This window comes from Pan paniscus, chromosome 5 (genome assembly GCF_029289425.2).
Source record: "Pan paniscus chromosome 5, NHGRI_mPanPan1-v2.0_pri, whole genome shotgun sequence".
Taxonomy (NCBI): Eukaryota; Metazoa; Chordata; class Mammalia; order Primates; family Hominidae; genus Pan; species Pan paniscus.
Genome location: NC_073254.2, coordinates 71,027,919 through 71,052,044, shown reverse-complemented (window position 1 = coordinate 71,052,044; position 24,126 = coordinate 71,027,919). Strand labels below are relative to the sequence as shown.

General features: G+C 36.9%; 1 protein-coding gene across 14 annotated transcripts in view; it reads left to right on the top strand.

Moving 5' to 3' along the window:
- The window catches only part of DST (dystonin), a 494,203-nt gene that overhangs the window by 373,684 nt on the left and 96,393 nt on the right, over positions 1–24,126 (top strand). For all 14 annotated transcript variants that reach the window (XM_024929292.4, XM_063604922.1, XM_008954352.4 and 11 more), the window contains 10 exons: positions 4,714–4,922; positions 5,537–5,854; positions 6,335–6,501; positions 8,589–8,745; positions 10,014–10,140; positions 16,412–16,474; positions 17,063–17,304; positions 18,192–18,321; positions 21,097–21,296; positions 22,776–23,271. In XM_024929292.4, coding sequence (XP_024785060.4) covers positions 4,714–4,922; positions 5,537–5,854; positions 6,335–6,501; positions 8,589–8,745; positions 10,014–10,140; positions 16,412–16,474; positions 17,063–17,304; positions 18,192–18,321; positions 21,097–21,296; positions 22,776–23,271 — 2,109 coding nt within the window. The remainder of the gene's footprint in view (positions 1–4,713; positions 4,923–5,536; positions 5,855–6,334; positions 6,502–8,588; positions 8,746–10,013; positions 10,141–16,411; positions 16,475–17,062; positions 17,305–18,191; positions 18,322–21,096; positions 21,297–22,775; positions 23,272–24,126) is intronic.

Below are 24,126 nucleotides of genomic sequence, written 5' to 3'. Positions count from 1 at the left end.
TTAAATTTAAATTTGATATTTAGAAAAAGTAACAGGAACTCGCTATGTAATGTCCACCACAGGAAGTAGAACTTCACAAAATTCTCTTGGTTGATGGGATTGGGCAGAGTTAGGCCTTCAACTTAAGGCCAAAGTAGAATCTCTGAGGTTCTTTATCAATAGTGGGAACGTGGGTTTAAGAGGTTGAGAAATGTGCTTAATTGAATTGAATTGAATTTATTTTTAGAGACAGGGGTTACTTTATTGCCCAGGCTGAATGCAGTGGCACAATCATATCTCACTGCAGCCTTGACTTCCTGGGCTCAAGCAGTCTTCCTCATCTCAGCCTCCTGAGAAGTGAGGACTACAGGAATGCTCTATCATGCGCAGCTAATTTTTTAAATTTTTTTGTAGAGATGGGGTCTCACTGTATTGTCCAGGCTAGTCTCAAACTCTTGGGCTTAAATGATCCTCCCCAAATGTTTTGTGCACAAAAGTAGCACTACAGCTGTAATCAAGTTTCTAGTATCACTAAAGAATTGGTGTAACTGAGCTCTCAATTTGAGTGAGGCCACTAAAAAACTTCTAGAACACAGAGAAGTGGGAAGACTTCTCAAAGCACATCTCTCAGGCCGGGTGCAAAAGCTGACACCTGTAATCCCAACATTTGGGGAGGATCATTTAAGCCCAAGAGTTTGTGATTAATGTGTTTCTTGAGAAAAGAGCTATTGTATATTATCTTTCTATCTAACCACAGTATTTAGTTTATACCAAATGTGCAGTGGATTATCAATACATATTTTTTACTATCTTACATATGTATTTTTTGTTTTCACTGCCCTGCTTTTCACAATATTTAATGTTATTGTGTATTTCTATGTGTGAATATGTGAAGTAAAAATATTCCACAACAGATGATTAGACATATGTTTTACCCTAAATAGAGCGTGAATTAAAATCTGAGTCAAAATTTTATTTGAAGAGAAGAATGGAACTTAGCTCTTTTAAGATCACTGTGTAGAAGGGAAACCCTGTCTTTCATTCTTACATGTATCCAGATGTTTTTTGTTATGTACCCCTGTCAAAAATGATCTTCAGCCTGCATCCCCATATATGCAGATGTATGTATAAGTCATGTGAACATATTACTGTATTATTCTATGTGTTATAATTATAAAACACAAAAATATAGAGTTTTAAAGTATAAAATGAAAATATGAATGGAAGTTCTAACATTTTGTTCCTCTGTCCCAATGCAGCATCTCATATATCCATCCACATTAGATACCATTGCTGTGAGGACTTGGGTATAAGCATATGAAGGAGAAAGAAAGACTATCTTATTTGTATTTATGTTACTCAAAGAGGCATTTTGACATTTTTTTCTTATTAAGTGTACATAGTTTCACTTTTAGTTGCTTAAAATTCATTTGTTACATTATTTTAAAACTAAAACTTCTGGCATAATTTTCTAGGAAATATGTGAAACTATTTAAGGTATAGAGGAGTTTCTCTAAGATCTTTCTGACTTCTAAGAAAACCAATGATTTAAAAAAATAACATTCTTACAGTAGATTTTTGTACCTTTTTCTAAAATATTTTTTAGTTTACTAAAATGAAGAATTTACTTCAGTGACAATATTTTATCACTAAGAAGTGCAAACTAAACAGTGTATTCGTTTAGCCCACTATGACAAAAATAGCATCGGCTGGGTAGCTTAAACAACATACATTTATTTCCAATAGTTCTGGAGGCTGGAAATCAGAGAACAGGCTGCCAGTATGGTCGGGTTCTGGTGAGGGCCCTTTTCCTGGCTTACAGATGGCCACTATCTTGCTGGTAGAGAGTGGTGGAGAGACATCATTTCTCTCCTGTTTCTTCTTCTAAGGGCGCTAATCCCATTCACACGGGCTCTACCCTCATGACCTAATTACCTCCTCAGAGAGAGAGAAAACCTGATTCTTTTTGCTACTCACTCTCATACACCATTGAACATGACACAGAACACTTCTGTGACCAGATGTGTGTGTATTTCTCCCCATACACCAAATAATTCTCCAACAGATACCAGCTGGATGTCCTATAATTCAATTCAGTTCAATTCAATTCTGACACTGTCTACCTGGAATTAGCTTCAGACCCCACAGGTTAAGGGGTCAGTCTCATAATGCTGCCCCCCACTTCAGATACCAATCACAAGTCCCAAATTGTGATCCGTATTTCAGACTGATCAGCTATAAATTAGGATTCCCATGACCCTTCTCACGTTCAATTAATTGCTAGAGTGACTCACAGAACTCAGAGAAAGACTTTACTTACATTTACCCACTTACTATAAAGAATATTACAAAGGATACAGATGAACAGCCAGATGGAAGAGATACACAGGGTGAGGTATGGGAGAAGGGGAGCAGAATTTCTGTGCCCTCTATGGGCATGCCATGCTCAGGACTCCATGTGTTCAGCTATTCAGAAGCTCCCCAAACGAATCCTATTGGGTTTTTATGGCAGCTTCATTACATAAGCATGATTGATTACATCATTGGCCATTGGTAGCAGCTCAATCTTCAGCCCCTCTTCCCTCCTCAGAGGTTGACAGGGTGACAGTTCCAACTGTCTAATCACATGGTTGATTCCCTGGCAACATCTGCCACTGTCCCCTGCTCCCCCTACCCTAAGACTATCCAGGAGGCCACCAGGCGTCACCTCATTCAAACAAAAGATGCCCCTCATGAAGGAATTCCAAGGGACTTAGGAGCTCTGCCATACACTCCTATCACTTAGGAAATCACAAAGGTCTTAGGAGCTCTATGTCAGGAACTGAGGTCAACGACCAAATATCAGAACAAAAGATTCTCTTAGTGTCTGTATTACTGAGGAAATCAGAAGGGTTTTAGGAACTCTATGTCAAGAGCTATGGTCAGAGACCAAATATTTCTTATTATATGATAATATCACATCTTCCAAAGGCCCCAGCACCCAACACTATCACATTGGGACTTTGGCCCCAATATATGAATTTTGGGGGACACATTTAGTCTATAGCAAACAGTAACACTCAAATCTGTTAATTATATGAAAATAGCTGGCTTTCCTTGGAAAGTCACTTATTATGGCTGAACAGGTCACTCATTTTACTTACCCTGTTGATGCAGTTGCCCAATTAAGAAGTCGCTAACCTGCCAACTTCAAGCTGCCATTCAGAGCATGTGCTCTTGTGAGTTTCCAAATTAGAGCTCATTTTTTTTCTTCAACTTTTATTTTAGAATCAGAGGGTACATATGCAGGTTTGTTAGAAAGGTATATTGTATGATGCTGAGGTTTGGCATATGATCGAACCCATCACCCAGGTAATGAGCATAGTCTCCAACAGGTAGTTTTTCAGCCCTTACCTTCCCACCCCTCTCCCCCAACTAGCAGTTTCCAGCATCTATTGTTTAGAGCTTATTTTTGAACCCACTGCTTGTTTCCTCTGCTGATGGCATTTTCGTGCATATTAAATGCTGTCTCCCTCCCCACTCAGTATGCTGATGGGCTTCATTGAGTTTTAGTAAGAGGAGCATGATTTTCTCTTTAAATCATCCAAACTTAACCTCTCACTCCAGTGAAAATTTTCAAGATGTTTTCTCATGTTGTAGCATTAGAACAATTATATTATTTTGTTGTATAGATTATGTTTCATGGGCCAAATACAAGTCAGTAAGATGTTAGAGATGTTTCAGGACACAGCTTTTCCCTACTGAAGCATTCTACAATGTATAAGACTAAAGCATTCAGAAATAATTAAAATATTTTTCAAATTCTCGGACAATAAGTGATAAATAAATTTAAAACATCATTTTCCAGAGAGAAAGAGATGAATACATTAAAAACCATTGTTCAAACTTTTCATTGGTCTACAATATAGAATGTAGGATGTTAACATGTAGGGCTTTAGTCAAGTGAAAACTGGACGAGAAAGGGTTTTTTTTTTTAGCATCTCGAATCTTTAGAATTGAAGGTAAAGTTTATCCTCATATGAGATAGGTTAGCCTGTTTATTTTTCTCTTTTGTCTGCTGTTAAACTTTTAAATAAATTCAATTAGTGTATATTTTAGAAGCATAATCTTAACTTTAAATGGATTTTCATTGTTGCCTGTTTTCTTAATTACTTGCATCTGCCAGTTTCTGTGCATTTGAGTGATTTGCTTAAGTTGTGAAGTATGACAAAAGCTTAGCATGCGTGTATATGAAGGAGGGAGACAGGGTGATAATTTTTATATGTAAAAGTTAATTCTTCAGAAATCTTTGTAACTGTGTATTGTCTTGAGAATGGCTGTGTGTGACTCACCTTTTTTTCCTCCGTAAGTAATTTTCAATAAGTATGGCTAATGTGAAATGTCAGATTGAGAACCAGTATTTATTTCAAAGATTTGCTGTTCGGACCACTCTTTTGTCTCTCTGTGACAATTCAAATGTTTATGCATCCAAAAAAATCTCTTTTCAAATGCAGATGGGATATATATTAACTTTTAAAAAAAGATTTCAATTTTCAGTATCCATTGGGCTCTTTTCTTTCTTTATATTTTAACATTTTAGGTGGTGTTCTGATTATGCATTAGGAATTTATCATTGAACTTTTTATTTTTTAAATTTTTTGTGTGGAAATTGTATGATTCACCTTCATGTGTTTTTGAAAAGGGATAGGGCAAAGAGAACTTTGTGGTTAATATTTCCTGATCTGTTTGGAGTAGATGACATTGTTGGGAGATATGAGGATCTGTCCAAGTCTGTTAATGAACGAAATGAAAAACTCCAGATAACCTTGACCCGTTCACTGAGTGTGCAGGATGGCTTGGATGAAATGCTGGACTGGATGGGAAGTGTGGAAAGTTCTCTGAAAGAACAAGGTCAAGTGCCTTTAAACTCTACTGCTCTTCAGGATATTATCAGTAAAAACATTGTAAGTGACTTTAAAAAAAAGTCCCATTTTCAGTTTTTTAAAAAAACAGTTTTATAAGCTCAAAGTATAGTTAGATTTAAGATAAACTTAAGGACACAAAAAAGAGACATTTACTGAATATGAGTGTGGAAAGTAATGCTTGCACAAAATCAAGTGTGTAAAATGGTTTATCTGTGAAGAAGTGTAGGAAGGACTTTGTGTACTTTTTCTTGAATATTATTCATTATAGAGGGCTTATGCATACATTGAGTCTTATCTTGTTTATCATTGTTTCAGCCAGCTGCACATGAGGTTAATCAGATCAGTCTTGTCTAGTCTTTTAAGAATTAGGACCATGGCTAATCCCCAGGCTCCATTAGATTCTAGGGGTTGCTGAGTAGCAGCAGCGTCCTGCCTCTTTCGAGCAACTAGCCAGCTGTTCTTCACTCTCTCAGAGAGATTTAAGATGGCATTCCTCAAGGGACAGACCAAACTTGTCATTCAGTTTCAACTGTTAACCTTCCTAGGCACAGGTTGTGCAAGCTTATGTTGTTAGGAATAGTCATTTAAAAAAATTCTGTCACATTATTTATAAACATCATAATAAAATATATGCAATATTTGGTTTATTTTAGATGTTGGAACAGGATATTGCAGGTCGTCAGAGCAGTATAAATGCCATGAATGAAAAAGTGAAGAAATTTATGGAAACAACAGATCCATCCACTGCATCCTCACTGCAAGCCAAAATGAAAGACTTGTCTGCTCGGTTTTCAGAAGCAAGTCATAAACACAAAGAAACTCTTGCCAAAATGGAGGAGCTAAAAACCAAAGTAGAACTGTTTGAGAACCTCTCAGAAAAGCTCCAGACATTTTTAGAAACAAAAACTCAGGCTCTTACTGAAGTAGATGTGCCAGGAAAAGATGTTACTGAATTGTCTCAGTATATGCAGGTATGCCTCGCTTACTACTCAGGAGGCTAATCAGATAGATTAATAGTTAGGGCAAACTCATATACTTAGTGCCAGAATTATAATTGGCAATCATTTTAATTGCTTATAGATTAGTAAAGATCTATGTTTTACTCCTTTAAAAATCTCAAACCTTATCTTTTCCTTGAAGCCTTTGCTGATTGATTGGAAATAAATATCATTTATCACATGTATCATAGGTAGTATAAGTATCATCTTACGTACCAGAAGCCACAAAGAGACAAAATATAGAATGCATTTTAAATTAAATAAGGTTTACTGTGTTCCCTTTCAAATAGCCTATATGCATGTTTATTATATTTAGAATACTGGCCATAGGCAGACTCATTCTTATGTGAAATTATGAATAGAGCCATTCTGATCCCACACAGACCTCTGGATGGAATGCCATTTGAAGATCTAGCAACATTTATATTGACTGAATATCTTAATGCTTTGTAGGAATCAACTTCTGAATTTTTAGAACACAAGAAACATCTTGAAGTTTTGCATAGTCTCTTGAAGGAGATATCCAGCCATGGCTTACCAAGTGATAAGGCTTTGGTCTTTGAAAAAACAAATAATTTGTCAAAGAAATTCAAGGAAATGGAGGATACCATCAAAGAAAAGTAAGTACCACTTTAAAAATTATATTTTATTCTATTTATATTAATTAGAGTGAGATACTTGTATTTACTTATATAGATAACTGAAACAATTTTGAAAACTTGAGAATAAGCATAGGGCTACTTTATAGATTTTTTATATTTTGATCATTTTTTGCTATTAAAGTTAACTGCATTATTTGGTTTAACATTTAGAAGGAAAATTCAATACTTCTTACATAAAAGTGGAAAATGTTGCATAAGAAAAACGATGGTGGTGGTATATTACTGAAAATGATCTAAACTTGCTGTAGTCTCTGAAGCCTAGGGCAAATATCACATTTTTATTTGCAAAGGCGGAAATAACCTTGAACAACAGCTCGTGGTTCTTTGCTTTCTGAGCTCAACTCAGAAACGATGTGCAATTTCAATATGGCCTTTTTAATATAATAGTTTACTTTTTAAAGAGCAGTAGATGAGATATGAACCTGTGAAAAAACACTATTAGAAACAAGTGAATGAACCTAAGTTGAGCTAAAAAGCTGTACAGGGCCTTGTGATTGAGCTTTTGTGTTTCTGATCTCATGTTAGTTTAGAATATACATCGGATTTTGCTAAAGTTTATGTAGAAAAGCCTCAGAACATAGAAAAGTCATTTCTCTTCCAACTACTGTTCTTTATTTCTTCAGAATTCTCTACCTAAAATGTTTGAGTGCTGCCTTTACTTCTCACAGAGCTATATGTTCCATCCTGTCATATGGTATTTAATTCACATTGCGTAGAAGAAATGTTCTTGGTTTTCTTAGGTGATCTCTAGGTTGTTTCTTCTTTCAAATGGGTCCAACTTTAAAATAATGTAGTTATCAGTATTAGTCCAGCTGCAGTGCATTCTTATCTGCCAGTGTTCTGCACTCTTGCATATATGTACGTGTCATCCACATGCCAGATGTAACTGTCCTCACAGTTGTTCATGTGCTGGGCATGTGCACGGCCTCCGTGGTGCAGAGCATACAGAACGACCCATACAGTTTACCAGGGAGTTTCCTGAGTCTCTGTAGGGGAGGCACACATGCAAATTCCCTAGTCACTAGGTTTCATCTCATTTTGGGAGACTTGAATCTGGACTACCTGCAGCAGTTTATCCATCCATAAACGTGACTGTAGTGTAGTGTAGAAACCAGTAGGTGGCATTATGTTTTCCTCATGTCAGTGATTGTCAACCTTTCCCTTCTGGTTCTGTGCCTGCCGGCATTCAGCATCACATAAAGGGGACAGATCAAAGCTCATTGAATCTAAATAATGTTCAAACTGTTTGTGTATTCTTAGAGTTTATGTAGCATTATAGAGAGTGCCATTACATATGGGCTACAGATTTCTTGAATACTCCTATCTTTATCAATGAACCTTGCCTGAAAAATAGACCAACAGTTATTTAGCTCAGGGGTCCCCTAACCCCTGAGGTATCTACTGGTCTATGGCCTATTATGAACTGGGCTGCACAGTAGGAGGTGAGTGGTGGCAGCAAAGCTTCATCTGTATTTACAGCTGCTCTCCATCTCTCACATTGCTGCCCGAGCTCTGCCTCCTGTCAGATCGTCAGAGGCATTAGATTCTCATAGGACCAGGAACCCTATTGTGAACTGCATGCAAGGGATCTAGGGTGCATGCTCCTTATGAGAATCTAATGCCTGATGATCTGCCACCATCTCCCATCACCCCCAGATGGGACTGCCTAGTTTCAGGAAAACAAGCTCAGGGCTCCCATTGATTCTACATTATGGCGAGTTGCATAATTATTTTAATATATATTACAATGTAAAAATAATAGAAATAAAGCACACAATAAATGTAATGCATTTAATCATCCCCAAACCATCCCCCCTCCCTGGCCTGTGGAAAAAATTATCTTCTACGAAACTGGTCCCTGGTGCCTAAAAGGCTGGGGACTACTGATTTAGCTGATTTCACTTGTCACCTATGAAACCTTTCCTCCTGTATCAAAGGGTTAGAGTACATGGAAGATGGTTTCTTAACATTGTGTGACATGAGAATAATAATTTATTTATTCTTCTTTCTGTGACTTAAATTCTTGTATGATTTTGGTTATGTAGAAAAGAAGCTGTAACTTCTTGTCAAGAACAGTTGGATGCTTTCCAAGTTCTTGTTAAATCATTGAAGTCATGGATAAAAGAAACAACAAAAAAAGTTCCCATTGTACAGCCTTCTTTTGGTGCAGAGGATTTAGGAAAATCTTTGGAAGACACTAAGGTGAATCATTGTTATCTAATACTAAATTTCCATTTGTGTCAATAATGAAAGATTAAAAGACTAATAGTAGTTTTCTTTGATCTAATATCATCTAAGTTTGATCCTCATATATGTACTGTATATTTTGTTGACCTTTGGAAATCATGGCATGGGGCTTAACTAATTCTTTTGGAAAAGGACATAAATTTTCAGTGGATTTGCTTTTTTAAAAAAAGGTGAATTAATGAGTTGCTGACTATTCTAGTAATCAAGTTTCCTTTCCTACCAAATCTCTACTTAGTTTCAGTAATTTTTTATACCACTTCTCATAATATTAAGCAAAACATCCTTTTCACTCAGCATTTTACTCTAGCTTGTATATATTACTATAAAGAGTATTTGGAAAGAGAAGTTATTTGAATCTCATGCATAAATAGTGCACAAGTCTTTTGTCTTCTGACTCAAGGCTTATGCCTTGACCAATATGGCATTTTTTTTCCCCCATTCCAAATTTGTGGATATGTGTGTGTGTGTGTGTGTGTGTGTGTGTTTTTTTTTTCGAGACAGAGTCTCGCTCTTTCGCCCAGGCTGGAGTGCAGTGGTGCGATCTCGGCTCACTGCAAGCTCTGCCTCCTGGGTTCATGCCATTCTCCTGCCTCAGCCTCCCTAGTAGCTGGGACTACAGGTGGCTGCCACCACGCCCAGCTAATTTTTTGTATTTTTTTTAGTAGAGACAGGGTTTCATCATGTTAGCCAGGATGGTCTCGATCTCCTGACCTCGTGATCCACCTGCCTTGGCCTTCCAAAGTGCTAGGATTACAGGTGTGAGCCACCTCGCCCGACCGTGTGTGTGTTTTTGAAAGTAATTGAAATTTGTAGGATTAAAATATGCTGTAAAATGAAGTTCTGAATTCCTATTTATTTTTATTGTTCCTAGTACCTTTTATTTGTGACTGGTCTGTTACCTAGTACAGTTTTACAGACTTACAGTTGACAGTTATTTTGGAACCCATAGCAGCCAGGAATAGCCTGACTCCCACTTTGGCTAGGATTTTACTTGCCACTTCTGAAACCTTTGAAGGCAGAATGGGCCATACATACCCAACCGTTAACTGAGATAACAGTCACCTGGGCTGTGGGAACAAATAGGTGCCTTTTTCTTTCATTGACTCCCTCACAAATCAGGGTCTACAATTATTACTACTTTAAGATATGTTTAAGAAACTGAATTATAATGTGCAACTCTGAAAATATTAAGATGGAAAAATAATGTGTTTTTATATCTCAAGAAATTACAAGAAAAATGGAGTTTAAAAACACCAGAGATTCAGAAAGTAAACAACAGTGGGATCTCACTATGTAACTTAATAAGTGCTGTGACCACCCCTGCAAAGGCAATAGCAGCAGTTAAATCAGGTATGAGCTTTATTTACATTTATGGCAAAAACTAAGAATCAGGTTTACTCATGTCAATTTTGTGTATGTTATTTTTTAAATTAATGCATAAAATAACCTCAGAAATACAAAGTGAAAGTGACAAGAAACATGGCATCTGTAAGCACACTGTGCTGGGAATGTATCTGTACTAATCAAATTTCAAATCCTTCTTATGTTTTATTTTATTAGACTGTATTTAAAATGTAGCTAAATTAATATGTAAGAATAAGGAATGTTATATTGGGGAAGGGAACAGATCATATTCAAATTTGTTTGCTTTTTACCTTAATTAAATGGAGATATTGAAATTCTATTTAAAATATTTAATTATAATATTTGATAAAGAAATGAGTCTGGGCAGCTGGGAAAGAAGTGAGGGAAGGAAACAGGCCCTTTTCTATAGCGTGGGCACTCTGTTATTTTATTCCCGCGTATTTTATTCTGTACATCATTCCCAAAGAAAACAATTATGCAGTATGTGAGCCAGCATATCTGTATCACAATCTAAGTCATGGTTGAGCCACCTTTCTCAATAAAATGGGAGAGTCATGTGTAAATATTGATTCTAAAATTAATTTAAGCAAGTTATGGGTATAGTTTTTAGTTTGAAACATACAGTAACAAGTTTTTTAAAAAAATAATGGGCAGAAGGCAGCTCTGATATCTTTTTTCTGAGAGTTCTGAGTATCCTCTGTGGGGTATCTAGTCTGACCAGCCCCCAGCTGTCCCTATTGTGATACTGATGTTCCAGCTGGGCCCTTCTCAGCCAACCATTTATTCCACTCTATTAATCCTATTTCAGGGACTACCCATATTATAATGGTGTGATGATTTCTCCTTTTTCTTCTAATCAGATTTCCTGAAATGTGAAGTTTTGTTGTTTTTTTTTTAAGAAGAGGAATTCTACTGTGCTTTATTTATTTTAGCTCTTCATGTCCCCTTTATATTTGCCATAAATATCAAGTGTTTTTTTGGTTGTTGTTGCTGTTGTTTTGGGATTTTTTTTTTTTTTTTTTTTTTTTACTCTTGGTAACTACCAAGCATGGTAGGAATTAGTAGTGAGCATCTACAGGATATTTTCACTTCCATCTGAAATCCCATCATGTTAATTTTTTTTAAAGGGACAAAGTTAAGATTCAGATATTTTAATGTTTTTGTTTAGACTTGTTATTATGTTGTTGATCTGAGAAATGTCTTTGTGTTTTGGATACATAGCCAATAGATACTAGTATGAGAAAGTCTAACTGATATTTTAATATTCTGATTATGAAAAAGTACCAATGCTAGATTGTTATGTAATAAAAGTGAACTGTTAGTTTACTGCTTACTGACTAGTTTCTACTTGCTAAGCAATGGACCTTTGGTTCCCACAGTGGTGTTTGGTTCCCACAGTTAGGTATTATTATTCCCATCAGTTTGGCTGATTGATTTGTCCGGTCACCTGGCTAGTAATTAGTGAGGCTGGGGCTTAAATTTAGGTAAGTTATACAGCAAGACCTAGGTACTCCTAACCACCATGCTCTCTCTTAGTGTTGACATAATATGAGTTTAATAATCGATTTATTTTCTTTTTCACTTTCAACTTCTTTTTTATGTATTTAAAAAAATTATTCTGCCTCCATTAAGCCCATGATAACACCGTGTAACTGCACCAGACAATTTTCAATCTTTAAGTAAGGCAGATGCTCTTTTGTCAGTCATGTATGCATTGTTCAACACACTTATATACTGAGCACCTTCTGAGCTTCAGGACCTTTATCATTAAGATAATTTTAACAGTAAAGTGAGAGGTGGCTGGCAAGATGGCTGAATAGGAACAGCTCCAGTCTGCAGCTCCCAGTGAAATCAATGCAGAAGGCGGGTGATTTCTGCATTTCCAACTGAGGTACCCAGCTCATCTCATTGGGACTGGTTAGACAGTGGGTGCAGCCCACGGAGGGCGAGCAGAAGCAGGGTGGGGTGTTGCCTCACCTCGGAAGCACAAGGGGTCGGGAAACTCCCCCGCCTAGCCAAGGGAAGCTGTGAGGGACTGTGCCATAAGGAATGGTGCATTCTGGCCCAGATACTACACTTTTCCTATGGTCTTCGCAACTCACAGACCAGGAGATTCCCTCGGGTGCCTACACCACCAGGGCTCTGGGTTTCAAGCACAAAACTGGGTGGCCATTTGGGCGGACACCAAGCTAGCTGCAGTAGTTTTTTTTTCTATACTGCAGTGGCACCTGGAACACCAGTGAGACAGAACCATTCACTTCCCTGGAAAGGGGGCTGAAGCCATGGAGCTAAGCGGTCTAGCTCAGCAGATCCCACCCCTACGGAGCCCAGCAAGCTAGGATCCACTGGCTTGAAATTCTCGCTGCCAGCACAGCAGTCTGCAGTCGACCTGGGATGCTTGAGCTTGGTGAGGGGAGGGGTGTCCACCATTACTGAGGCTTGAGTAGGTGGTTTTCCCCTCACAGTGTAAACAAACTGCCAGGGAAGTTTGAACTGGGCAGAGCCCACCGCAGCTCAGTAAAGCTGCTGTAGCCAGACTGCCTCTCTAGATTCCTCCTCTTTGGGCAGGACATCTCTGAAAAGGCAGCAGCACCAGTCAGGGTCTTATAGATAAAACCCCCATCTCCCTGGGACAGAGCACCTGGGGGAAGGGGTGGCTGTGGGAGCAACTTCAGCAGACTTAAACATCCCTGCCTGCTGGCTCTGAAGAGAGCAGCAGATCTCCCAGCACAGTGCTCAAGCTCTGCTAAGGAACAGACTGCCATCTCAAGTGGGTTCCTGACGTCCGTGCCTCCTGACTGGAAGACACCTCCCAGCAGGGGTCGACAGACATCTCATACAGGAGAGCTCCGGCTGGCATCTAGCAGATGCCTGAGTAAACCAATAAGTTCTGAAATTGAGGTAGTAATTAATAGCCTATCAACCAAAAAAAGCCCAGGACCAGACAGATTCACAGCTGAATTCTAGCAGAGGTACAAAGAGGAGCTGGTATCATTCCTTCCGAAACTATTCCAAACAATAGAAAAAGAGGGACTCTTAGCCAGGCGTGGTGGCTGATGCCTGTAATCCCAGCACTTTTGGAGGCCACGGTGAGCGGATCACAAGATCAGGAGATCGAGACCATCGTGGTTAACACGGTGAAACCCCATCTCTACTAAAAATACAAAAATTAACTGGGCTTGGTGGTGGGTGCCTGTAGTCCCAGCTACTCAGGAGGTTGATGTGGGAGAATGGCGTGAACCCAGGAGATGGAGCTTGCGGTGAGCCGAGATTGTGCCACTGCACTCCAGCCTGGGTGACAGAGCAATACTCCGTCACAAAAAAAAAAAAAAGAAAAGAGAAAGAGTTGGCCTCCCTAACTCATTTTATGAGGCCAGCATCATTCTGATACCAAAACCTGGCAGAGACACAAAAACAGAAAATTTCAGGCCAAGATCCCTGATGAACATCGATGCAAAAATCCTCAGTAAAATACTGGCAAACTGAATCCAGCAGCACATCAAAAAGCTTATCCACCACGATAAAATCGGCTTTATCCCTGGGAAGCAAGGCTGGTTCATACCCAATCAATAAACGTAATCCATCACATAAACAGAACCAACAACAAAACCCACATGATTATCTCAATAGATGCAGAAAAGGCCTTCGATAACATTCAACTCTCCATGCTAAAAACTCTTAATAAACTAGGTATCGATGGAATGTATCTCAAAACAATAAGAGCTATTTGTGACAAACCCACAGCCAGTATCATAGTGAATGGGCAAAAGCTGGAAGCATTCCCTTTGAAAACTGGCACAAGACAAGGATGCCCTCTCTCACCACTCCTATTCAGCATAGTATTGGAAGTTCTGACCAGGCAATCAGGTAAGAGAAAGTAATAAAGGATATTCAGATAGGAAGAGAGGAAGTCAAATTGTCTCTATTTGAAGATGACATAATTATATATTTAGAAAACCCCATCATCTCAGCCCAAAATCTCCTTAAGCTGTTAAGCAACTTCAGCAAAGTCTCAGGATACAAAACCAATGTGCAAAAATCACAAGCATTCCTATACACAAATAATAGACAAACAGCCAAACCATGAGTGAACTCCCATTCACAATCGCTACAAAGAGAATAAAATACCTAGGAATAGAACTTACAAGGGATGCGAAGGACCTCTTCAAGGAGAACTACAAACCACTGCTCAAGGAAATAAGAGAGGATACAAACAAATAGAAAAACATTCCATGCTCATGGGTAGGAAGAATCAATATCGTGAAAATGGTCACACTACCCAAAGTAATTTGTAGATTCAGTGCTATCCCCATCAAGCTACCATTGACTTTCTTCACAGAATTAGAAAAAACTACTTTAAACTTCATATGGAACCAAAAAAGAGCCCATATAGCCGAGACAATCCTAAGCAAAAAGAACAAAGCTGGAGGCATCATGCTACCTGACTTCAAACTATACTACAAGGCTACAGTAACCAAAACAGCATGGTACTGGTACCAAAACAGACATATAGACCAACAGAACAGAACAGAACAGAGGCCTCAGAAATAACACCACACATCCGCAACTATCTGATCTTTGACAAACCTGACAAAAGCAATGGGGGAAGGATTCCCTATTTAATAAATGGTGTTGGGAAAACTAGCTAGCCATATGCAGAAAACTGAAACTGGACCCCTTCCTTACACCTTATACAAAAACTAACTGAAAATGGATTAAAGACGTAAACATAAGGCCTAAAACCATAAAAATCCTAGAAGAAAACCTAGGCAAATACCATTCAGGAAATAGGCATGGGCAAAGACTTCATGACTAAAACACCAGAAGCAATGGCAACAAAAGCCAAAATTGACAAATGGGATCTAATTAAAGAGCTTCTGCACAGCATAAGAAACTATCATCAGAGTGAACAGGCAACCTACAGAATGGGAGACAAATTTTGCAACCTATCCACCTGACAAATGGCTGATACCAGAATCTACAACGAACTTATACAAATTTACAAGAAAAAAAACAACCCCATCAAAAAGTGGGCGAAGGATATGAACAGACACTTCTCAAAAGAAGACGTTTATGCAGCCAACAGACACATGAAAAAATGCTCATCATCACTGGTCATTAGAGAAACACAGATCAAAACCACAATGAGGTACCATCTCACACTAGTTAGAATGGCAATCATTAAAAAGTCAGGAAACAACAGATGCCGGAGAGGATGTGGAGAAATAGGAACACTTTTACATTGTTGGTGGGGGTGTAAATTAGTTCAACCATTGTGGAAGACTGTGGCAATTCCTCAAGGATCTAGAACCAGAAATACCATTTGACCCAGCAATCCCATTACTGGGTATATATCCAAAGGACTATAAATCATTCTAATAAAGACACACACACACCTATGTTTATCGCAGCACTATTCACAATAGCAAAGACTTGGAACCCACCCAAATACCCATCAATGATAGACTGGATAAAGAAAATGTGGTACATATATACCATGGAATACTATGCAGCCATAAAAAAGGATATGTTCATGTCCTTTCCTGGGATATGGATGAAGCTGGAAACCATCATTCTCAGCAAACTAACACAGGAACAGAAAACCAAACACCGCATGTTCTCACTCATAAGTGGGAGTTAAACAATGAGAACACATGGATACGGGGATGGGAACATTACACACCGGGGCCTGTCAGAGGGTGGGGGGCCTGGGGGGTGGCTAGCATTAGGAGAAATAATGTAGATAATGGGTTGATGGGTGCAGCAAACCTCCATGGCATGTGTATACCTATGTAACAAACCTGTACATTCTTCACATGTGTCCCAGAACTTAAAATATAATTAAATAAATAAATAAAAATAAATACAAATTAAAAAAAAAACTAAAGCTCCACTTACTGCTCTAAAATACAATTTAATAAATATGATTCTTCCTAGAATAAAGGAATTTATTATGATAAAACACAAAGCAACTTCACAAAAATTTTTATGAATTAATATTTAATGATTAATTTAATATAAACATACTGAAATGGTAGTGTTTAAGACAATACTTTAAGAATAAATTTTACATAGAAGAGAGGATATTGTTTGATATTTACATTTTGGCCCTTCATTTGATTTTGAAGTTGAGTCAGTGTTTTATGTTTTCAACACTCAGTGATTACTGTTGATGGGGTTTGATTTAATGCCATCTACTGTTAATGTATAGAAATACTATGAAACTGTGATTATTTTAGTGTTACTATTTTTGCAGGTGGAGCAGTATTAAATGGTGAAGGAACAGCCACAAATACTGAGGAATTTTGGGCAAATAAAGGTGAATATTAATTTTAATTTGTTACTGATTAATGTAATTTGATGTTTTTTTAATAAGAGAAAATCTTAGAGGCAAACAGTAGTTATATTGAAATTTCAAGCCTGAATTACAATGGTATTTAATCTAATAGTCACAATCTCCATAAAAATTATATTTATATAACATTTTTTGCAGTTTTGTGTATCTGAAATAAGTAAAATCAAGTTGTTCAGTTTGACACTTGGTTTTGTTGCCTTCTTTTTGGTTAATTTGGGATATTTTGTCACTTGGGATAACGTTATTTGACCTAATTTATTGAGTTTGGTGCTTGAGATATTGCTAAGTAACATTTTGTGGTTTGTTTTTTGTTACATTTAAAATGTCTTTTTTATTTTACTTGTTATGCAATTTTCTTGAATTATTTGTGATTAAATAGCATTATAAGATGATCCAAATTTTTATTTCTGAAAAGCTTATGACTTTATCTACTAGGCTTAATAATGACAAGCTAGAAGTGACAAAATACCATGTAAAATAAACTTTTATTTCTAGACCTCTGCTCCGAATGTCCTGAAAATGTGTCAGTATAGTTGTTTTTCTTACTCCTAGGTTTAACATCCATTAAAAAGGACATGACTGACATAAGTCATGGTTATGAAGATCTTGGCCTCTTACTCAAGGACAAAATAGCGGAACTGAACACTAAACTCTCCAAATTGCAAAAGGCTCAGGAAGAATCAAGTGCAATGATGCAGTGGTTACAGAAAATGAACAAAACTGCAACAAAATGGCAGCAGACACCTGCACCTACAGATACTGAAGCTGTGAAGACTCAAGTTGAGCAGAATAAGGTATATTCTGTGGGTGCACCTATGGAAGACATGAAAGAGAATGGATTAGCAGTTGGAACGGAGCTCTGGTAGTCAGAAGCTCTGCTCTGTTTTCTTTTCTAGCTCTGTAACCTTTAGCACATAATTGACAGTTTTGTTTAATGTGCCTTTCTATAAAGATTGATAATAATAGTTACTTTTTTTTAATTTTTGGCACAGCCATGTTATAGATTAGCAAACTGTTGGGTGTAAGCCACTTTGCCACCTTTTAATCAGTTTAAGTCTAGGATGTTAACCAGTCAACTACTGGAAAAGATTTATTTAAGGGCTAAATGTATGAAGGATCTGTTCTCTGTAGTATAAAAATAGGGTAGCTAATGCCTACCTTTTCTTTAATAGAGGGTATTTCTTTCTACAGCTGCCAAGGTTGGGAAAATGGCTTTATATGGTAGCAGTGATGGCAAGATTTCTACAAATTACCAACCTACATTTGAATTCTATAATGTGTTGCCCAAAAAAAGTGTTTATTCACATGTAGATTCTCCACTTCTGGCAGCCTTTATTAAGACTGATTTTCTTATTTATTATAATTTTACTGATATCATCTTGCTTTATTCCAGAGTGGCTTGTTTGAAAATATGAAATTCTTTCTCACTAATGGGGACAAGAGTCATTATCTTCATAGTCATAGTGTTCTTCTGTGGGGATTCCTGTATCACACAGTTGAACACTAGCTAAGAAGAGGAAAGGAAAATAATTAATTGCAAAATCCAGGCCCTCACCCACCACAACATTTAACAGTAGATTTTTTCCTCTTTTCATTATTCTAGAGAAAAATAATGCTCCATCATTATTGTATTTTTGTCTTTTGCTGTACACATGATTTATTATTATTTTTCCCTTGTTAGTCGTTTGAGGCAGAACTGAAGCAGAATGTAAACAAAGTACAGGAGTTGAAAGACAAATTGACAGAGCTGTTGGAGGAGAACCCAGATACTCCTGAGGCCCCCAGATGGAAACAGATGTTGACAGAAATAGGTATGTTGCATTACTTAGATGAATGCCTATGAAGAAAAGTGCAATCATTTTTCATGTTTATCATGATCTTTATCAGAAAACATTCAACAGTCACTTATTTTTGGATTTGCTTTAATGTTTCAGAATCTATTTTTTGCATAAAGTGTCATTTCACATTATATTGTGCAGAAAATTGGCATATCTTATGTTTTTTATGGTAAACACAGTAATTAAATCTATTTTTATGAAGAAGGTAGATACTAGTTAATGAAGTGCTGTGCATGGAGTACCTGTTTTCATTAATGTTTCTTTTTACTAGCTTTTGGTGCTTTATTATGCTTTATATATTTTTAAGCTGTATTATATTTTAAATATTTCTTTCATTCATCTGGAAAAGCTGTGCTCCCTTCTCCTTCATGGAGTTACTTCTGGGACCCCTCCTGCTCCATACTTTATGCTCTTATGCTCTTCCCCAATCAATTTTCTCATCCAAAGTTATCCTCCTACCCACATCCTGTCCCTGTGTAAACAGAGGAGTATACACTGCTCCTCGGAGGTACAGAATTTTCTTTACAAGCCCTATTGTCTTACCAATTTTTATTACTATAATGATGTAGAAAATGAGTGCAAAGGGGGTAGAAAAAAAAGAAAATGAGTGTAAGAGAACGGTAATAATTTTCCCCACTTCATAGTTTTATTTGGAGAACCCAATAAGTTAATGTGTATATGGCTCAAACAAATAGTACCTGGCACATATTAAGTGCTATATAAGTATATACTATGATTATAATAATTATTTTACTTTCAATGGTTCCATTACTAAATATTGTCCTTCCTTTAGAGTCAGGTGTGCTATGATAAATGTAGAAATCTCTAAGTATATTTTAGTTTGAAAAAGGTTACCCTAAGGGATCTTCATGTTCAAAGATATATTTAATCCAACTATAGAGATTCCTGTCAAGTTGTAATTAATTTGACACTCATTCAGTGACTCTCTTCTAGGATCTCAGAATTACTTGGGGAGAGTATTAGCAAGACATTTTAGAATAGGAGTGGGAATGAGGAATATGTAGTTCAAAAAACCTTCTGGATAAGTTTTTCTATTTTTCCTTCCTGATTTATTGCTTTAATGGCATTATTTTGTTGCCAGATTGTGTTTGACCGGAAAATGTCATGTAGAATGATGTTATTAGATAAGGTTTCAGTGATTGTGTTCTATTAAAGTCATCCCTTTAGTGTGTTATGCTAAATGAAAACTCTCTCAAGTCAAGTGATCACACCATCAATGAATATTTATCGAGTGACTGTGTTGAAGTGCTGAAAGAAGTGCTCTGATCAGTAACCCTTGACTGCAGGGAGCATACTGTCTTGAGGATGGAGAAAACAGAAAAGGCTTCCTAGCAGAGGGTTAATCCAATGGAATGTAAAGGAAGGATAGGGTTGGGATATATGGAGAGGAGGTATAGCATCTCAGGCACAGGACCTGTGTGAGCAAAAGCCTGTTTGGATTATAAGGATGAAATCAGCAGGGATAGATTAGAGGATCGTCTCAGAGTACAAACCTTCAAAGATTGTGGGAGGCCTTGAATGTCAGGCAATGGTCTTCAGATTTTATCGTCTAGGTAACGAGGAGTTAGTTATTGAAGGATTTGAGCAGCGAAGTGACAGTTTTAAAAGTGACATTTTTTTAGGGAAATTGTATTAGAAACAAGTGGCTTGCAGCTGAGAAACATTAATAGCAGGGATACTAGTTAGAAGACTGCTAGACTAGGTCATTAGTTCTCCAAGTGTGCTCCTGGGATCAGCAGCAACAGCATCATCTGGGAATTATTTAGAAATGCAGAATTTCAGATACTACTCCAGACCTACTGAATCAAAAACTCAGGGTAGAGCCCAGAAATCTGTGTTAAAGATGCCTCCAGGTAATTCTTAATGCAGCTCAAGTGTGAGAACTACTGGTGAAGGTAAAACATGATGATGTTAGCTCATCACCTGGATGGATTGTGTTAAATTATCGCATGCACTCTAAAAATACATATCTACTATATATCAATGTAAAAAATACAGATAATTTTAAAAAACACATGATGAAGGCCAAAATGGAGTTATGGCATTGAGAATGTAAAGGAGGGCTTTAAGGTTTTATGATCGAGGGTATAATAGAGTTAGGAAGCTCATAAAAGAATTTTCTGAATTATTGCATCTTTATGACATGGGAGAAAAGATAACCTTTGAAAGAAATCTAAAAGTCGTAAAAGTCCACCAGTTTTGAGAGGAATATAATGAGTTTTATTTTTTAATGTTGAGTTTAATTGGTGAGACTTCCTATGGGAACTTTCCAGCAGCTGGTTGTTAATGTGTAATTTGAATGGGAAAGAATAATTGGGGATAGATATACAAATTTGGGAGCAATTTGCCTAGAACGGATAAGTGAAGATTTGATATTAAAAGGATTATTATTCATTGTTCTAGTAAGTCATAGTTTAATAACACACTCTATAGGACTTATAGAAGGAATGAGAGATCCCAGAATGCTGTCTGCTTTAATGAATATTCGATATTCTACGATATCTTCTAAAGTCAGATTCAAAATTTTTTCCCTATACTTTAGTTGACATACAACCATCAGACCTATAAAATCGTAGGTTAGTCCTTTAAGTAACTATGTAACAAGAGTCATAAAAATGGGATTATAGCCATTATATATCATTTTGAATCATATCATACAGTCCTCATAGACATAGTCATGTTAAATGCAAAAAATGTCAAACACCAGTTTCATTTTTTTTCTTTTAGATTCTAAGTGGCAAGAACTCAATCAATTAACAATTGATAGACAACAAAAACTGGAAGAATCCTCCAATAATCTAACCCAATTCCAGACTGTAGAGGCCCAATTGAAACAGTGGCTTGTGGAAAAAGAACTTATGGTCAGTGTTCTTGGGCCCTTGTCAATTGACCCAAATATGCTAAACACACAAAGGCAGCAGGTGCAGGTGAGTATTACCTAATAACCTGTCTCTCGTGCATAGCAATTTGACTTACTGAGACCAATGTTTTCATTATAAATATATTAACTTTGGTCAGTAGGTGTTTTATTTAACTGCTTTGAAGTATATATGTAATGTTTCAGATGCCCATAAGATACTGTCCTGATATTAGTGGGAATCCCCCAGAGAACTAAAGCTATAAGCCATCTTAGAGGCCTCCTTTGAAGCCCATGAATGGGCCAAGTCTCCTGATTATTTCAGTCATATCGTGGGTGGTACAGATCTGGTTAATAGGGCCTTCTTTGAAGTATTAATGCAATTAAGTAATATCTTTATGAGAGGCTAGTCTATACTTTTTACTGTTTAGAAATTACTCCTTTGAGGTTTTATTTATTTTGATTGTGGTAGTAGATAATGAAACTTGTAAAACTCATGCATTTGAGTCCTGATGGAGGAGAGAGAGAATGAGAAGAGGACAAAGAATAAGGGAAGCAGAGAGGGAACCCTGAAACCCAGGGTGTTAGTTAGACTAGTCTAGTTACAAAGCAGATAAATCCACAAGGGAAAAAAATCCAAAAAAATGAGTTTTATTTTTAATGTTTAATGCTTTACAGTCAGGCATAATAGCAGAAGCTCTGTGGTGATTTCAGTTAGTTTTTTTATGTCTGAGTACTGGCTTTAGAGCAGGGAGGCTGTTTTATAAGCTGAAAATTCAAATAAGTTTTTGTAAAAGTCAGATGTTTGAATTCATATCTGTTCATAATCCAAAGACAATGAAAACAAAAGATAAAAGTAAATATCTGGGGAGAAATAATTGCCTCTAGTCTTGGTAGTCTCCCAGAGATAGATAGATAAATAAAATATAGATAAAAGTATAAAAGATAGATAAAATATGATACTAAAAGAATGAGATTTTTGGATCATTAATTTTATGAGTCAAGTTGAGCCTATACATTCTGAGCAGCATGATTTGTTGACTAAAACCTTTATAATAAAGACTGTAAACATCAATAAATTTTATGTTACAAAAACCTTTGCAACTCAATGCATCATGAGTTAATATATTCTAACACCTTTATCACTGTGCGTTTTCTTTAATATAAAATTCTATAGGGTATTCCAAAAATCCTACGAAGACAAAAACATGAGTGGGTAAAAACAAATTTGGTGTAAGTGCAGTGTGAACTTGTTTAACAGCAGTGTTTCTCTTTTTATATGAAAATTTACACGTGAATTTTTGTTCATTTTGTCCAGATTTTTCCTTTAGGGGGATGGGATTAGTTTAGACAGGATATCTCTGTGATGCACTGTAGCTCTTCGGATTTAAGAGAATTGTACTGCCCTTTAAGTAAAAAGTAGGAAAGTGATAACTAAAAAACAAAAACTGGAGAAATAATTACCATTTCTGTCTGTTTGGACACCAAATCTGTGTTTTCTACAATCAATTATATAATAATTTGCGTTTATTTACCCTTGTTACCTTAGATTTTGCTGCAAGAATTCGCCACTCGGAAACCTCAATATGAACAGCTCACAGCAGCTGGTCAGGGCATTCTGAGCAGGCCTGGAGAAGACCCTTCTTTACATGGGATTGTGAAAGAGCAACTGGCAGCTGTGACCCAAAAATGGGATAGCCTAACAGGGCAATTGAGTGACAGATGTGACTGGATTGACCAAGCCATTGTTAAAAGCACACAGTATCAAAGCCTGCTGAGAAGCCTTTCTGATAAACTGAGTGACTTGGATAATAAACTCAGCAGCAGTCTGGCTGTGAGCACGCACCCTGATGCTATGAACCAACAGTTGGAAACAGCCCAAAAAATGAAGCAGGAGATACAGCAGGAAAAGAAGCAGATAAAAGTGGCCCAGGCACTCTGTGAGGATTTGTCAGCACTGGTTAAAGAAGAGTACTTGAAAGCAGAACTTAGTAGGCAACTAGAAGGCATCTTAAAATCATTTAAGGATATTGAACAGAAAGCAGGTTTGTCTACTTTTAATACATATATTTCCTGGTCAGAAATAAATGTCATATATTGCCTATTTCCAAGATGTTGCCAATAATCCAGGACCGCAAAGAGACTCTGCCCCACTGTTAACATCAGTGAAGAGGAGGATGAATACAGGAGCTCAGAGAGCAGTTTTGTGTTCATAGGCACATGGAATGTTAGGGTCATTCTACACACATAATCTGTTGGCAAAATTGACTTCCTGAAGGCCTATTAAAATCTCAGGTACCCCAAACTGGTTTTTAAAAAATGTAAATGTTTTTTGCTGTATGAAAGTCTTATTTTGCCAGAAAAAAACATGAATAGTTAGTAAAAGGCTTTGCATCATCTTCTCATCTGCTGTTACTTTATCTATTCTGTCATAGAAAACTTTTCTAGAGAAATGTGCGAAAGAGAGGCATTTGTCACTAGTTTCCTCTCTCACTGCGGCTATAATTCTGTGGCATATATGTTGATATTTGTCAGAGGTAGCAGTGAATTATTAGAATTCACTTCATCAGAAAGCCCTGATGAAGAAAGACACATTTTGTTGTTAAGTTTGTTCTGTTTGAAAAGTTTCTAGTTTCTTGCACCTAGTAGATACTCAAGTTATGCTTTTTAATTGATTGGATTTACTGATCACAGCAACTGTTTCAGACTTATTCCTTTATTTGACATGACATTAACAATAGTAAATATCAGCTATTATCATTATTATTCTTAATGGTATGAACAGTTATGTGATAGGTATTAAACTAAAAACTTTTACATGTACTATAATTTAATCTGTACAGCACCTACTATTAATATTGTCAATTTACAGTGGGAGAAATTAGGCTTAGAGGTTTAAT